This window comes from Dreissena polymorpha, chromosome 15 (genome assembly GCF_020536995.1).
Source record: "Dreissena polymorpha isolate Duluth1 chromosome 15, UMN_Dpol_1.0, whole genome shotgun sequence".
NCBI lineage: Eukaryota > Metazoa > Mollusca > Bivalvia > Myida > Dreissenidae > Dreissena > Dreissena polymorpha.
The window spans coordinates 27,764,535-27,782,991 of record NC_068369.1 but is presented as its reverse complement, the minus strand read 5'-3'; the positions used below and the strand labels follow the sequence as shown (position 1 = coordinate 27,782,991).

The 18,457-nt window shown below is 36.0% G+C and overlaps 1 protein-coding gene across 1 annotated transcript; it reads right to left on the bottom strand.

Annotated features, from left to right (window-relative positions):
* Window positions 1-1,986: 1,986 nt before the first annotated feature.
* LOC127860723 (uncharacterized) lies at window positions 1,987-14,277 on the bottom strand. Its single transcript, XM_052398991.1, has 3 exons — window positions 14,086-14,277; window positions 7,406-7,700; window positions 1,987-3,860 (listed from the first exon to the last, which is right to left on the bottom strand). Exons 2-3 carry the CDS (start codon window positions 7,689-7,691, stop codon window positions 3,700-3,702), a joined length of 447 nt encoding a protein of 148 aa, XP_052254951.1. The 5' UTR covers window positions 7,692-7,700; window positions 14,086-14,277; the 3' UTR covers window positions 1,987-3,699.
* Window positions 14,278-18,457: the final 4,180 nt, after the last annotated feature.

Below are 18,457 nucleotides of genomic sequence, written 5' to 3'. Positions count from 1 at the left end.
TCAGCCTGAAACAGTTACAATAAATGTATGTACCAGTGTATTTCTACTTCTAGTTAGCTACAGTTGGTTTTATGATTTTTAAATACAATGAAAAAAGCTCCAAATATTGAAATTAACAGATTAATTGAACCTGGTCAAAAATATCATGCGAAATGAAAGTATGTTATTTTTCTGCTTTGATATATTATTTGCTGATTATATGTGTAAATCTGCCGTTGAACAAAACCACAAAATTTTGTGAATCTGGAAAAAGACATCAAATATTTTATTGTGTTCAAATGATTAACAAGGGACAAAATTGTCACAAAACCAGGTTTTCATTGTGAAAAAAAATCTGATAAAGGGAGACAACTCAAACTGAACTTTTGAAATGAACAAACAAAATTAACCCCCTTTGTAAGTTTGTTTTAAAATAAATCTATTTTTAGTCGTGGCGACCTTGACATTGGAGATATTGACGTGATTCTTTCGTGCGACACACCGTCCCATGATGGTGAACAAATGTGCCAAATGATTTTAAAATCTCATAATGAATGACATAGTTATAGCCCAGACAAGCTCATTTATGGCTATTTTTTACCTTTGAACTCAAAGTGTGACCTTGACCTTGGAGATATTGACGTAATTTTTTCGCGCGACACACCGTCTAATGATGGTTAACAAATGTGCCAAATGATTTTAATGATATCGACATAATTCTTTCGCATGAAACACCGTCCAATGATGGTGAACAAATGTGCCAAATGATTTTAAAAACTCACAATGAACGACATAGTTATGGCCCTGGCAAGCTCACTTATGGCCATTTTTTACCTTTTAACTCAAAGTGTGACCTTGACCTTAGAGATATCAACATAATTCTTTTGCATGACACACTGTCCAATGATTGTGAACAAATGTGCCAAATAATTTTAAAATCTCACAATGCACAACATAGTTATGGCCCGGACATTTTTGACCTTTGAACTCAAAGTGCGACCTTGACCTTGGAGATATCGATGTTATTCTTTCACATGACACACCGTCCAATGATGGTGAACAAATGTGCCAAATTATTGTAAAGTCTCACAATGAATGACATAGTTATTGCCCGGACAAGATAATTTATGGCCATTTTTTACCTTTGATCTCAAAGTGTGACCTTGACATTGCAGATATCAACGTAATTCTTTCGCATGAAACACCGTCCAATAATGGTGAACAAATGTGCCAAATGATTTTAAATCTCACAATTAACGACATAATTATGGCCCGGACAAGCTTGTTCCGCCCGCCAGCCAGCCAGCCAGCCCGCCCGCATTCGCCAATCTAATAACCAGTTTTTTCCTTCGGAAAACCTGGTTAAAAATGAATTATGTCATGATGCAATAAATGTTTCCTGTTCTTCCATTCCTATGCAAACACGTTTGTACAAAAAGCGAAGTATAAAAAAAGGGTGATAAAAATATACAATTTGATACAAAAGATATAATATGACAAAACTATTTACAATTGAAAAATACATTAACAAATCTGTCAGATAGATTGTTATCATTTGTTGTGGAGTGAGATAAAAAAAACACAATGTGTCGTATTTAGTTTTAACCTAATTATTTTTTATCTCAATTGCGTTGAAAGCCTACGGCTTATTGAAACATTATTGAGTCTTTTCCCTGGGTAGAACCAGTACTTGCATAAGATTTATATGACCTACTAAAATTAAGCTATCTATAGATTTCATTCATGTTTGTATGTTGTCTTTTTAGATGCAGAAAATTTACTTCACTTTTGTTTTAAACATTGAATTCCAAATTAGAAGTATAAACATTACTACAAATTACAATTGTCATATACTTGTCATGCATAACGTGATCCCAGCAGAAAGGAAACAAAAGGTCCTTATAACTATTAACGCACTTGTTATATAAGAATTACCAGTTGGTAAGCTTTCCATTCTCATATGGAATATAAAACACTATTATATAATGTACGAGAGAACATAAAATCTTGATAAATGGACAATTAAATACCTCTAAGTACATTTAACTAGACGAACAATTTATTGTGTCCAGTTACTGAAACCATTCACAACGTCAACAAAAGTCATTTGGGTAGGTCTGGTTCAACTGTTTGGTCATTAACTTTTTTTTTGTCTCCCCACATTAATTATAAAAGATTATACGCAGAAATCTACGAACTCTCTATTCATTTATTTTTAATTATTTTTTTGGGGGATGGGGGATAATTTGAGTGTGTTATTTTACAGTTCATTAAGCAAATATGAGCAAATGAAGCAAATAATATCGCAAACTGAATAGCATGATCAAATTTGAAAAAAATATATTGAGAACTCGACCAAAATATTCAGAAGAGTTAAGGTGAACAAAAAAATTAAGCGTCCAAGTGGAAACAAGATCTTTAGTATATGTATTGAGTCTATATAAAACTATCCAAATCTCTATTCAAAATTAATTATGCAGTTTTAGAATCAGCTTTTTTCATGAATCAATGATATTGCAAAGTTGAATATTTCTGTACATTTTATCAATAAAAAAAACAAATTTATATGAGGTCACACATGAAATATATAGGACTGGTACGAAAATGCAGTACAACAGACTATCAACAATTGCTATGCTCTTTGATTAATAAAATTAACACATATTCGGTCGATTCAATTAAATTTGGCGTAAATAAGGAATTTCATTAACACGTCAGCTGTTTTCCCTTGGGAAAAATGTTACAAAAAATACGTGTTTATTGGACATTCGCTGTTAATAAAAGTAGACATAACAAAACACATTCTCTAACTTATCATTTTCCAAAATTAATACACCAAGACATCAAAAGCATCAAACATAAAAATATACATGATATTCTTTCATGAAGTCCATCTACTTGTTCGGATATATACATGATAATAATATACATTGACAATTTTCTATTGTCCCAGAATTCCATGTCCCGTATTCACCAAACAATTCTAAAACTTAAATATCAAGAAAAGACTCGGACTCAAGATCGTTTAAATAGACGCAGGCTATCAACAGTGCATATCAAAATTGGGTCCGGTAATTCCCAATGGAAAAAAGTGTATATTTTTTCCCAAATGGGAGCTAAAAATTCCCAATGGAAGGTTGAATTTTTTTTTTTTTAGTTCTGAATATTTTGTTCATCTCCCATTCATATAAGTTCAACCTTTGTAAATATAATACTGTATTCTCAATTTTGAAGCCTGTTTAAGCAAAATAACAACAACACTTATTTCCCAATTTTGGTCAAAACGCCGCAAATTTTCCCAATCCAAAGGGACCCGGCCCTATTCCCAAAATGGTGAAGAAAAAAAAAGTTGCATACTGTTCTAGATGAAGGATAATGTAATTTGAGGTATCAAATGTGAAGTAAGACTCAACAATAAAATCTTTTAAGAAAATATCAGTTCTTAGACCATTCTTTATTTTCAGACTTAACTCTAAGAATCAGTTGGTGAGTGCAAGTCAAGAAAATGTAAAATCAAAGCACTGACATCATCAGCAGTTGAACTTCTGGTGATAATGTATAGCTTGAATTTTCAATCGTCCACATATATACAGAAAATGTAAAATCAAAGCACTGATATCATCAGTAGTTGATCTTCAGGTGAAAATATATATACTTTAAAATCAAAGCACTGCTGGCCTAATCAGTAGTTGAACTTGCTGTGATAATGTTTTGCCTGTGCTAATAGTTGAACTTGAGGTGATAATGTATAGCCTGTGCTATGATGAGGATAATCACGATCAAAGTGACTATAATCCCCCCCATGGCGGCGCCCTTGGCGTACGATCCGTACTTGGAAGCCTGGATATACTCCTTCTTGTTGAAGTAGTCCTTGGACATTTCTGCAACAATAACACATTTATTGCAAATTATTCACTAGTTAAAATAAGTCATTGCAGTAAAAGGGGAGTAACTTGCACACATCCTATACATTCAACAAGATCACCGCATAACGGGTGCCACACTCGGCTGCGAAAGCCTGTCAGATTATTTTTTTTAGAGGTCACAGTGACCTTGACCTTTGACCTAGTGACCCAAAAATGGGTGTGGCATGTAGAACTCATCAAGGTCCAGCTACATGTGAAGTTTCAAAGTTGTAGGTTGAAGCACTTTGATTTAAGAGCCAATGTTCAAAACCTTAACAAAATGTAAAGGTTTTAGCACGATGCGGACGGCGGATGTCGGACGACGAGCTGGCTATGACAATACCTCCAGTTTTCTCCGAAAACAGCCAAGCTAAAAATACCTGTCTTGGCTTGGACGTTCTATCTTGTTTGTCACATGATTACATAAGCTTAATTAATGACTTAAAGCGTCTAGTGCATGAATGATATAATATGTGCTTGCAATGAATGTATTCCTTCTTGTTGAAGTAACCCTTGGACATCTCTGGAACAATAAATCATGCACATGTCAGTAAAGTACATTAATCCTCAAATATTTCAGGAGATATTTACATTAATCATCACTGTAAAGAGTCCAGAGCTCCAGATAAGGATTTGTGAAATTAGTAACGGTACTGCCACTGACAGAAAGAAAAGGAGTAACGTTGAAAATCAATAAGTACCTGTACTACCATATCCAAAAATACAGGTAGTACTGTACTGCCCGTGTTCTTGTATATTGAAATGTATATAACTGACTTTACAGAATCATTTGCAGCAATTATATTAAATATATTTAGCTTCTTAAACAGTTACTTTATTAGGTTTTCCATTCTGCATTATTATACAAATAAAACTACACATTAAAACGCTTGACTAAATACTATTTCTTCATTTTTCTTGACAAGAAAACACAAGCCAACTAGTAATCTAAGTAAATAAACACTAATGTCACTGTCTCATTTCAAAAGAATCGTTGCTTTAGCAGTTAACTGTCAAAGTTGCAAAGTAGCCACCGATGCAATCAAATTGTTAATATCAGGGCGACAATGTCTTTTTCTGGGCTGACATATTGAATATCAGGATCGTTAGACGACCGTATGTAGCCATTATATGACAACAAAGTGTTTTTTTGAAACCGAAAGTTAGCCGGCCTTCACTTGCGCGCATACATATTGTTTTTGACTGGTTTACATGAATCTGGAAATCACGCGACATAATAGACAATAATATCGGAACCAAGTCTACAACTTTTCGGTAATTTAAATAAACAAAAAGCACCGTTAGGTTAGAGACCAACAAATCACGCCGCGCTGACGCGGACGTATCAGTACGGCCAGATTGTTTTCGTAAATGCCTAAAAGGGATATAAAAGTCATAATTGTACGTCTAGTTTATAAAAATAAATGCGTAAACCTTCATGAAAAAGCCGTATTTACGGCTGTACGGCCCTTATCTGGAGCTCTGAGAGTCATTTTGGATGCGCATGCTTTAAACAATATACCCTTATAGAAGGAATTTATAAGTTATTTTCAATATGAAAGTCTAGATTTGTAGTTGTGTATTGCAATTGCTGTTTACTTTTTATGCTTTTCTTTTCTTGTTTTTTTATTATAATCACTAAGGATCACGTCATAGAGTTGCATAGAGTAAATGTTGTGCTTAATAAAAACTCACTTTTTTGTGGACAGTGTAAAATTTCTTTCTTAAACCTTCAATTGAGAATTTAAAGATCCCATTTGGGGAAACTAGAGCTTTGTCACAGACGTGACGTATACCCCCACATGCTGCATTGACACAGAATATTTTGCATGCTGTCTTCACAAAACAAGACGAGCTAATTTATGGCGATTTTGAAGAATTATTATGCCATTATCATTTATGGCCATTTTGACCTTTGAACTCTTGAATTCTTTTGCATAAAACGCTGTCCAATGACTGTGAACAAAATTAATGTACAGAGTCATTTTAAAATCTCACAACGAACCACATAGTAATGGCCCTGACAGGCTCATTTATGGCCATTTTTTACCATTGAACACAAAGTGTGACTTGTCCTTGGAGATATCGACATAATTCTTTCGCATGAAACACCGTCCAATGATGGTGAACAAATGTGCCAAATGATTTTAAAAACTCACAATGAACGACATAGTTATGGCCCTGGCAAGCTCACTTATGGCCATTTTTTACCTTTTAACTCAAAGTGTGACCTTGACCTTAGAGATATCAACATAATTCTTTTGCATGACACACTGTCCAATGATTGTGAACAAATGTGCCAAATAATTTTAAAATCTCACAATGCACAACATAGTTATGGCCCGGACATTTTTGACCTTTGAACTCAAAGTGCGACCTTGACCTTGGAGATATCGATGTTATTCTTTCACATGACACACCGTCCAATGATGGTGAACAAATGTGCCAAATTATTGTAAAGTCTCACAATGAATGACATAGTTATTGCCCGGACAAGATAATTTATGGCCATTTTTTACCTTTGATCTCAAAGTGTGACCTTGACATTGCAGATATCAACGTAATTCTTTCGCATGAAACACTGTCCAATAATGGTGAACAAATGTGCCAAATGATTTTAAATCTCACAATTAACGACATTATTATGTCCCGGACAAGCTCATTTATGGCCATTTTTTACCATCGAACTAAGTGTGAGCTTGACCTTGGCGATAGCGACGTAATTCTTTCTTATCACACACTGTCCAATAATGGTGAACAAATGTGCCAAATGATTTTAAAATCTCACAATGAATGACATAGATATGGCCCGGACAAGCCCATTAATGGCCATTTTTGACCTTTGAACTAAAAGTGTGACCTTGACCTTGTAGATATTGATGTAATTCTTTCGCATGACACACCGTCCAATGATGGTGAACAAATGTGTCACATGATTTTAAAGTCTCACATTAAATGACAAAGTTATGGCCCGGAAAAGCATTTGACCTTTGAACTCCAAGTTTGACCTTGACCTTGGTAGATGTACTTCTTTTGCATGACACACCGTCCCATAATGGTGGACAAATGTACCAAGTCATTTTAAAATCTAGCGATAAATGACATAGTTATGGTCCGGACAAACTTTTGGTTTAAAAAGCACTTAGTGACCCCGTGACCTAGTTTTTGACCCGGCATGACCCATATTCAAACTTGACCTTGATCATCTAGATACAACTTCTGACCAAGTTTGGTGAAGATCGGAAGAAATTCTAGGGACAGACAGACCGACCGACAAAGTGACTCCTATATAGCCCCCATTACCAATGGTTATGGGGGTAAAATAAGAACAAAAAAACAAACTCTGTACAACTAGAACATATACTGTAGCTGCAAGCAGCACAGCCACAATACCGAAGATCTGATTAATAAACATGGCACACAGAGCACAAACCCAAAAGTGTGCTACAACTATAAAGTACCCACAAAATAAACGAAAAATTATATCCCACAAATAATAATGATCTCACAGTATACTATACCTGCCAAAAGTAGTGCCACGATACCGAAGATCGGATTAATAAACATGGAACACAGAGCAAAGCCCCAATTGTGCTGCGACCGCCATCTTTCCTGCGGAGTCTCGGCTGTAACAGGCAGAATGAAGAAGGAAGCCTGGGATTGGGTGTATGTGGACAGATAACTCTTGTAGGAAGGCGTGATACTCAGCTGGGAGGAGTAGTGGGAGGGCCAGGGCCGCATCTCGAAAGCCGACTGGGAGTCGAGGTCACTCCCGTCCAGCTGGGATTTGCTGTCGTAGTACTGCATTGTGGCTCACTGAAATAGAAAACATCTGTGTTAAGTATAAACATCTTAATTTAAGCTCGATTTCATACAAAACTATGGCTTATTGAAATGCTTACTAATATGTTTCCTGGGTAAAACTAGTATTTGTTGTCATCAGGGAGATCTAAAGAACGCTCCCACAGTTTGAATCGAACCTGTCATATTCTTCTGCTATAGGGACATTGTATCTACCGGTACTACGCCACAGCTATATTTTTATGTTAGCGTTACATTAAGGAAACTTACCCATTGGCTACTTACATATCTTATTGGCAAATAGCAATTCTCAATAATTGAAGATTTGTTTAAAAATATTTGAAAATGAAGCATAATTTTTTTTAGTGAAACTTATCCAAATTACTAATTTCCTTTTACACCTAAAACAAAAGAGCTACATATGCTGATTTCTTAATGCCAACCTAGAATTTGTGTCATTCAAATAAGCAATTTTGTATTACCAACAAGAAAATCGAAGCAGGCCCAGTTCAAAGTAAAGCAGTGCAGAAGCCACTCACGCATTACAATTAATCGCACTGCGGCTGCCTCTTACTGAATTGGCACTGTGTGATACAGGGTCAGTAAATTATTGGGTGAAAGGTTATAAGAAGATACCAGTGTGGGGCAACTACACCTAAAAGGTGTGAACAATTTAAAAAATGGTTAGGATTGGAATGTGTGGATAATTGAACAAAGTGGTAGGATTGGAAGAATATGACCCCATATCTTGTCTAAAGCTTTGCTTTTAAGTTATATTTTATTAATGATTTTATAATAAAACCCTCAATGTGCAGTGCCTTCCCCAGGAATTTGTTCAGGCGCCCCGGGGGTGGGTTCGGGAGGGGTGTCCCCTCCCGACGTTGATTTTTTTTAATTTAACGTGTCAATTCACGTTCTGTGGTGCGTTATAACTCAAAGAAAAACAGCGTCAAAAGACGTCATTTGGTGCACTATGACTCTTCAAAAAAATCCCCCAGTCATTTAAAAATATTTTTTTTTATTGTTTAATTGTTTTAAAACTTTTCCGCACAAATAGTAAAATCCCGACTCGAACGATTCCCCAATACATCCGTTTCAACCCGACTCTATTACTGTATACTTACTATTTTTCAAGTTTCTATTTATTACCCGATAATCCCGTTTATTCCGTTTTTATCAATCTCTTTCTGGTAAATATTTACGATAAAAGCTTTCAGTTATTTCTTTTACACAAACCTTGCCATTTTTTAAGTGACTATTTATAGATTTGATGAAATATTGCCTCTGAATATGCGTCAATCCCCTGACCTGTTGTGTGCTTGTTAAAACGCTCAATACACGTCATTTGTATGCAATAGACGCGACGTTGTACATGCTGCATAATTTTCGCGCTCTTTTTAATTGAGAAAAAGATTCGACACAAAATAAATTTGCACTGCTTATTTGAAGCAAAAATATTTAACGTTGCGGTAACATTTACATTCGGAAGTGTGTTTCGGATTAAAATCGCGTTAACATCGACTTACGGTAATGGGTTTCGGATTACAAATTTAATTATTCCCATTTGAGATTTCAACAAATATTAACCGTTGCGTAATAAATTCAACGATAATTTGTTTACACACTTTACGAGTCGAATAAATGTTTTGACGGAATTATGCATGAAATTCACGTTGTCCACGAGGATCACGGCCGGTTGCCATCATCAGTCTTCTAACTATCGATTATCGGACGAAACATTTACAAGTGTGCGTAATTAATTCAACGAAAATTTGTTAAAGCGCATTACGTGTCGAATAAATGTCAAAAAAACGAGGTGAATCAGTTATATAAATGGACATGTTGAAATATACATGTTCTGGAATTTAATAAATTGTTATCACATAATTGTAACCGCTATAATAATTAATTGTTTACCACTTGCAATTAATTTCTCGTATTAATTATGAGTCATAGGTAACACTTGTTTACAGTAAAAAGGTGTGATGATGATGCCCGAAACCGTCTTTAATGTTGTGCACTGTACTAATTACCGGTTTTATATTACTCAAATGGTACAACTATTTGCTAATCAAGCTGCGATAAACTCTTATTTCATGCCCGACGTCAATCAAAAATAATGGTCGATAGTTAACCCCGCCCCCATAAGCATTCGCGTAACCGATTGGACGATGAACTTCACAGTTTGACGACTGGAAAGTTACCAGATACATCCTTGTCAGCATTTAAATGACCGTGTAATGTTAGAATAATCGATACGCGCGTCATGCTATTCTCTTATCAGTGGATTATCCATTACCCCATGTGGTGTTTATAGCGATTACTTGTGAAAGTAGGTACCGAGTGCTCTTTTAAAACAGGGAATATTGATACACTGATAGGGAAACCTTGATTTTTTTGGACAATCTCCACTTTCTTTTACTGAAGAATACACTGATCGGAAAATTTCAAGCGCCCCGGGGACTCTGATTTCGAAATTCAAGCGCCCCGGCAAGGGGCGCTTAAATGGCCTGGGGAAGGCACTGATGTGTATTGTAATGGTCAGCGATGCATGCATGATAAGCCCCGCCTGAACCAATAGAAGCTGACGGTATGTAATATGCTTGTTTTTCACTCAGTTAGTTGCGCTTTGATAGCAGTTGTAAATAAATGTGTGTAAAATCTATCCCTCTGTGGGTCTTGTGTTTTAAACCATCCCTTTAAGGGTCTAGACATTTATTGTGATATTAATAATCATAAAATAAGCAACATTACATTGGCGACGAGGATATTGGATAAATTTGTGTAATTTAAAAATGACTGGACAAACTCCGTTTCCAAAATTTGACGTATACGGGGAAGAAAGTTCCCTCGGTGTATGATGGACAAAATACTTATCTTAACTTGAAAATTTATTCGTGGGATTAAGCATCGAAAGCAAAAAGCAAAGAAAAGCTCTTCTTCTACATTACGCTGGCGACAACGTTTACGACATCTATCAAACGTTGGATCTTTCAGATGATGAAGGAAATTACGATGACACCAAACAGCAATTGATGAACTATTTTAATCCAAAGAAAAACAAAGAATTTGAACGATATGAATTTAGAAGCATTCGGCAGACACAAAACGAATCCATTGATCAATTTGTCAATTAAGGCAAAAAGCCAAAAGTTGCGAATTTGGAGATAAAGATGGTAAAATCAAATGTTAACTAGTACAATACTAATGTCAAAGAAATAAAGGTTAAAATGTCTTGAAGACGACAAGCCGTTGAGTGATGTCCTAACAATGGCTCGAACCATGGAAATCGCAGAGAGACAGTCAAAGGCAATGGGGACCAAAGAATCGCCAAATCACGACGGCGTCAACAAACTAAGATTTACGCCTCGGAATCGTAGTACTCAAAGCAGGCATATGTCAAGAGCAAAGTCACAATCAGGACGCCAGGATTGAAAACAGTGTATGCAGAAACTGCGGAGGTAAATATCCTCATGAATCACTGTGCCCTGCTCAAAGGAAGGAGTGCAGATATTGCCATAAACTTAATCACTTCAAAGATGTGTGCAGAAAACTAAAAAACCTCTAAATACAGAGTACACGAAATTTACGAAAACGAAACCGGAAGTAGTACTGACGCTGACGCAGGCTTTGATGTTGTATTTGGACTCAAACAGTTACCACAATGTCTAGTTCTGAGTTACCGAATGTGAAATCAGCGTCTCCGCACAATAACAAGTCTGAACCAGTAAAATCAAGTCCGTTACCCAAGGGACCATGGGATGAAGTATCAATTGATTTTTGCTGTCCTTTTCCGAATGGCAATTACACAATGGTAGTTATATGTGATTACTGCCGATTCCCAATCGTCGAACTTATCAGAAATGTATCAGCACATACAGTGATATCTCGACTGGAGACAATATTTGCTATGATGGGGATTCCAAGCATAGTAAAGTCGGACAACGTAGCACCGTTTAACAGCCAAAATTTCACAGCAGAGTAACACCGTTGCACCAACAAGCCAACGGTCTAATAGAAGCGTTCATGAAGCCTCTTGTGAAAGCCTTGAAAACGGCCGGTATGGAAGGAATACAGATGAAACAAGGTCCGAGCAACTTCCTTATGAATTACCGTAGCACACACCATCCTAGCACAGGCCGCTCACCAGCAGAAATCATGTTTGGAAGGAAACTTAAAACTAAAATTCTGATATTCAGAGCACCAGAAAACGATGAACATGTCCAAAAAAGGGACTCAGATGCAAAAAGCAATCAAAAACGAAATGCAGATATCAAACGGAAATCAAAAACGTCTCCAATCAACATAGGCGATAAAGTATTAGTAAGACAAAAACTCCGCCATAAACTGGATACGCCATTTAATTCTACGCCTGGCAAAGTCATTAAAAAGAACGGTTCTACAATAACGATAGAACATCAAGGAAGACTGTTTCGCCAGGACGCATCACATTTCAAGCCAGTTCAAACAGATGTCCAGGACGCAACAGTTAATTATCGCAGTACCACACCCTCCCGAACACGACGGTCTCAGCGGAAGAATCGTCGACCGCCTTGACATTACGATGAGTGACTGCGAAAACTTTCAATGCATGTGTGTGTTAAATGAATGCATTTACTTGGTTACGATTAAAATTATTAATTTTGTGAAAAGTGCTTTAAAATCAGTTTGACTGAGGCCATAATAATGCCAAAGTTAAACAGTGTTATTTCACATGAAATTAATGAATCACGTTTCCAGAGGAAATTAACCACGTAATAATGTCAAAGTTAACCTGAAATTAATTACTCGCGTTTCCAGAGAAAACAACCGCACGCACTCCGGTCAATGAGTCAGTCTGCATCACAGACATGTTGTAACACCACGCCCATAAACTTGCATAACATTTTCCCATTCATTGAGGGAGGAATGGCACGGCATTTCCAATCAGAAATTTGTCATGTTTACAAACATTTGTGAATTAGGAACACCTGGTAGATGAACATTTTTCCAGGAAGTTAGGGAGAAAATGACATTTTGAACAATTAGCTTGCTTGAACAGTTTGTTTGTTAGTTATTGTTGTCATGATTGTATGATAGTTTGTATGTTTAATCTTGTTATTTGAAGATCGTCGAATTACAATTTAATTTTTCAAAAATAAAGCAATTCATGGCCGTATCTCATAATTATCGTATAACTCCACGTGTAGATAAATAATTTAATCATCTGAAATTTGAAATAATGTTTAACATAAGCAAACTAAGAATGTATATCATGTACACTATATTTGTTAAACTTCAATCTTAAAATAAAGGAGGGACGTAATGGTCAGCGATGCATGCATGATAAGCCCCGCCTCAGCCAATAGAAGCTGGCGGTATGTTATGTTGTGCCGGTGCCCGGTCTACAAAATGCGCACATACCTCGTGATTGGGAACCAGCGAAAAATCGGTATAGTACATGCTGGGCAGCACGAGTTTGTACGGTCTCTTATGCACGGGTGACTGATGCGAGTAGACATATTTTCCCAAGCCGAGTATTGCTTGGATTAAATGTGAGCCTGAGTGAGTAATTGTGAGCCTGAGTATAGGTTATATTGTATTATAATGTATTATATTGTATTTTATGTGTGTTCAACACGTATTTCCCTGGAAGGCCATTCCCAGAAGATATAAGTGAGACTGTGACTGTGTATGTGAGTCTGTGAGTTGCCTGTGATTGTGTCAATAACACGCATTTCCCTGGAAGTGTATTCCCAGAAGTATATGTGTATGTAAGCCGGTGACTGTGTGTTTAAGTACGTATTTGCCTGGAGGTGTATTCCCAGAAGTACATGTATAGTGCCATTTTGTGACGTGCAACCGACGAGTATAGCCGACGAGTTCCCTCGAAGACGACAAGGACGTTTGGTGCATCCTGACAAGCATTCCAGTTGATGCCCATGTGAGTAGTTTAGTATCTTGTCGTTGCTAGTAATTGCTGTAGTGGTTGTGAAAGAGCTAACCCCAAAGAGCTAACCGTGAAAACACTACAGTCATATGCTTGTATTTCATTCAGTTAGTTGCGCTTTGATAGCAGTAGTAAATAAACGTGTGTAAAAATCTATCCCTCTTTGGGTCTTGTGTTTTAAACCATCCCTTTAAGGGTCTAGACATTAATAACACAAAATAAGCAACATTACACGTATTGTCTTTCAATAAGGACAGTTGAAACAAATCAATGTTAACAACGCAGGTGTTGTTAATTAAAATGTCGCCACGTTGACAATAAGTATAAACTAACTGTGTATGAATCTTCAAAACTACTACCTCATATAAACGATCTATAGGCAATTATTCCACGGTACAATAACAACATACTGAATAAAATGGCGGAGTCAGAACTTACGGAAGTAACTTTTTTGAAATTTCGACATCTTACCTGTATTTCACCTGAGCCAGGTAAATATATTGTTTGTTTATGTTTTCAGAGAACAACGTATGTTTAAACGCATGGACAATAAATTTTAGCTTGTCTATCACATGTTACGGGTTGAATTCAGCAGAAAGCGCCGATAATATGTAAACATTTTCGCCATTGAATTTTACTTTAATGCGCATGCGCGCAGGTGAAACATTTTCCATTGTGTACACACCGACAATAACGTAGTGACGTCACCATCTATGTATAGAATGAACATTTTCTTCAATCGTGATACATCGGCTATCTCGGATTCTATTTCCTATAAAGAGTTCGGGAGCCAGACAACTCGCCCCAAAGCCAACTCGCCCCAAGACAAGTCGCCCCGAAAATCTGGACAAGTCGCCCCAAATATGTTGGACAACTCGCCCCAATCGAAAGACAACTCGCCCCAATTTTGTTTCTTATATATAGTATTATAGAAATTTTGTTCATATAAAATTTGTTAAGTTTAATGTATTAATATTCGTGATTATTGTTTTTAGGAAATGTAGTTGTATGATGTTTTTTTTTTTATTTCATATTGTAAAACTTTGTAATTCAATAATTGTTTACATACCGGATTGCTTTTAGTAAGAAATTGTTATTAGCTTTTTTATGATTGTGTTTATTAAAATAAGCCCCATTTAGTTCGTCTTGTTTTGAAAACGTGTGAAATGTTAAACGTTTATTTTGACGGCATGCTTTCATTTTCTGTTCAAAGATTGTTTAATGAGACATTTTGTATGATAGTTTGGTTTAATTAAAGAATAATGGAATGTCTTTGTGTAAGTTATGTTTTGAAAACGTGTGAATTGACGAAAATTAATTAAGCCGGCATGCTTTCATTGTCTGGTCAAAGATTTATTAATAAGACAAACGGTATGACAGTTTGGCGTGATTAAAGAATAAATAAGGTAACACGCTTAACCAGACAACAATGCTGTTTGCAAAGTAATTATAAGGGCTGACTATATATAAAGAGGGTATCTGAATGAGCCCAAAGTATGTGTTTTGTTTGTGTCGGACAATACTATTTGTGACTTGGAATACGATTGCTATATAGTTGTGTGGGTTTCAGTGCATCTGCCACGTGTTCAAACATATATGTGCTTATTTGATGTCGGATACAATAATTTTCTAGTGTTAGTTAGTTTTGTGTTTGTGTTTCTGCAATGGCAGAAGTGGCAAATTGTATACATTGTGGAAAGACAGTTGGGCAGAGGCAACGTGCTGTTTCTTGCGATGCCTGCGAGCGATGGCAACACATAGGCTGTGATTCTGGTAAGTAAACTTATAATATAATTATTTGTTGTGTCTTACATTTTTTAGGTCAGGCAGCTTTTGTTTCCCCATAAATAATGAATCTAAATTGTTGGATACTTGCATATTATCGGGTAATCAACCAATGTCCGTTAATCCGGTGACACATAACAGATGTGTTTTACGACCTGATAACGATCATAAAACCTTTCAGATAAATGTCAGAAGTCACTGGACCGTTATCTTTGCGTTATTTGGGTGATGTATACCGCTTTAAACTATTGCTCATGGTGTAATATTGAATGTGTTTACAGTTTTTTTTACTTGTCAGTACAAATATATTTTAAACGTTTGTATAAATCCTTAGTATTGAACATTACTATCTGCTGAAATGATTGAATATTATGATAAAATGTGCATTCAGACTATTACTTTACAAATTACTGGTCTCTTGTAATAGTACTGATTCATTTTTATTTGTTTCAGACTGAAAGAAAAAACAACAGACGAACGCCTTGCCGACCTGCTAGAGTATGTGGACAGGACATGGCTTAAATCTTCGGTGTGGGGACCTGAAAATTGGAGCGTGTTTGGTCGGAGTGTCCGAACAAATAATGACTGTGAAGGGTGGCACTTGAAACTAAATCAGCACGCCAAGAAAGCCAATTTGCCTTTCTACCTACTACTGACCCTTCTTTGTGAAGAGGCTTCCCTTCTCCCAACACAGGTGAAGATGGTATCAGAAGGAAAGCTATCCAGGCGACAACGAAGGAAGAACACGTCTCTCCATGGAAAAATCTTCAAGCTGTGGGAAGCGTACGAGAGCGGAGAATTGTCAGTCAACGGCCTACTGAGGAAATGCAGTGGCATTTATGGACCAAATGCATGATTGTTGCTCATTTGATGTCTTTCTGATTGTTGGAAATGTTTCAACCCTTGTTTTTGAAAAGCTTGTTTGTGTGTGAAAGTTACTGTGTGTTTGTAATGTTTTACCATTATTATATTTTTTAAATGTTTGATAATATTCATCATTTATGGACCAAATGCCTGCCTGAAAGTTGCTAGATTGAATTGAAATAAATTATTGCTCATTTGTTGTTTTTTTTTCTTCTGATTGTTAGAAATGTTTCAACCATTGTGTTTAAAAGCTTGTTTCTGTGTGAAAGTTTGTGTTTAATTATTACGGATGTTTGAAATGTTTGATAATATTCATCATGGCTCATTACAACCTGTGTTTGTAATGTTTTAAAAGTATTAAAGGGATCTTTTCACGCTTTGGTAAATTGACAAAATTGAAAAAAGTTGTTTCAGATTCGTAAGTTTTCGTTTTAGTTGTGATATTTGTGAGGAAACAGTAATACTGAACATTATCCTTGCTCTAATATAGCCATTATATGCATCTTTTGACGATTTTAAAACCTAAAAATTATAAAGCGTTGCAACGCGAAACGATTGAATAATTTGGAGAGTTCTGTTTTTGTCGTTAAATTTTGTGAAACTACGAAGATTGCTTATATAAGGTATAAAATACGTCACGAATGTGTACTCGGCGGAATAGCTCAGTAGGCTAAAGCGTTTTTACTTCAGGACTCTGGCAGGACTCCAGGGGTCACTGGTTCGAAACCTGCTCCGGGCAAAGTTCTTTTCCTTTTTTAAATTTTTTCCTTGATTTTTTACTGGAGCTTTTACGATCCAATGTTTACATTTACCAATATAAAGCATTTAATGAATAAGTTAAAAAAATGCAAAAATCTGTGAAAAGGCCCCTTTAAAGATGTTGGAAATGTTTGATAATATTTTGTGAAAGTTTGTGTTAATTATTACGGATGTTTGAAATGTTTGATATTATTCATCAAGGCTCATTACAAACTGTGTTTTAAAATTATTTTTAAAATGAGTTAATAAATGGAAATGTTTGATAATATTTTGAATTGTCATCATAAATCTGTTTTATTTATTTCATTTAATATGCTAAAATTGATGCTTTGTATGTTTTCAATAAAAACAAATGTTAGTATCGTGAGTCTGTAATTGTTATAAATTATGAATAAAATTATGAATATAACACATTTCTATTTTTATTTTTTTCCCCATGTATTATTCGTTTTGTGTTTTCAGCATTCCTTTTAAAGTCAAAAATGTTATTTAATACATTTTTTTCACAAAGAGTATTATATATATGAAAAAATATTTCGTTGCACGCTGTCATTTAATTTGGGGCGAGTTGTCTTTTATTTAGGGCGAGTTGTCTTTCGATTGGGGCGAGTTGTCCAATATATTTGGGGCGACTTGTCCAGATTTTCGGGACGACTTGTCCTGGGGCGAGTTGGCTTTGGGGCGAGTTGTCTGGTAACCAAAGAGTTCTCGTTGGAGTTGCTCCCCTTTAATTTAAAGGTACCGACTTCCCCTTTCAATTTAAAGATATTTCACAGATTTTCAAAAGATGACTAATTAAATGTAATTGTTTACATACAATACGTTTGTACTCAATTGTGTGTATATCTAAAACTCCCGCTAAAAATATAAAGTATGATACAATGCTCAAAGAAAAACAAAACTGTAGCATAGGCCACAGATGCCTCTTTCAAACGTCCCTGTACAGTATGCAGTGCCACGGCAGTGGTCGCCATACATAACCTTGACCTTTGACCTAGCAACTTGGTTGTTGGCGTTGCATTGTTCAGAACTTATTTAAAAAAAATCAGTGTGCCAATTGATTTCGATTAAGTTATAGGCTGGCTTGACATTAACATTTTTTTTACCCTGGTAACAAACCGTACGGTCGGGTACTACTTAAATGTACCCTGGGTACTCTTGATATACGGACCATGGACCATACGGCCCAGACTATGCGGTCCAGATTTTTCGGACCATACGGCCCAGATTTGCGGACCATATGGCCTAGGTTTGCGGACTATACTTAAATGTACCCCAGGTACGAAAATACACTAAAACGTACTCAGCCAATTTAGACTGTACCAGAGCTTTATTCCCACCCAAAATTTGATGTCGTAAAATGCGCTGCTGAATACGAAAAATCTTTGAACAAAACCTGCCTCAACATGATTTTTTAGTAGGAGCTCCAATAATA

Excerpts from the sequence above, each read along its gene's own strand:
- LOC127860723 (XM_052398991.1), bottom strand. The coding sequence starts at position 7,691 with ATGCAGTACTACGACAGCAAATCCCAGCTGGACGGGAGTGACCTCGAC. Across the intron at positions 3,861-7,405 it reads CGTGGCACTACTTTTGGCAG|AAATGTCCAAGGACTACTTC; the intron begins GTATAGTATACT and ends TTATTGTTGCAG.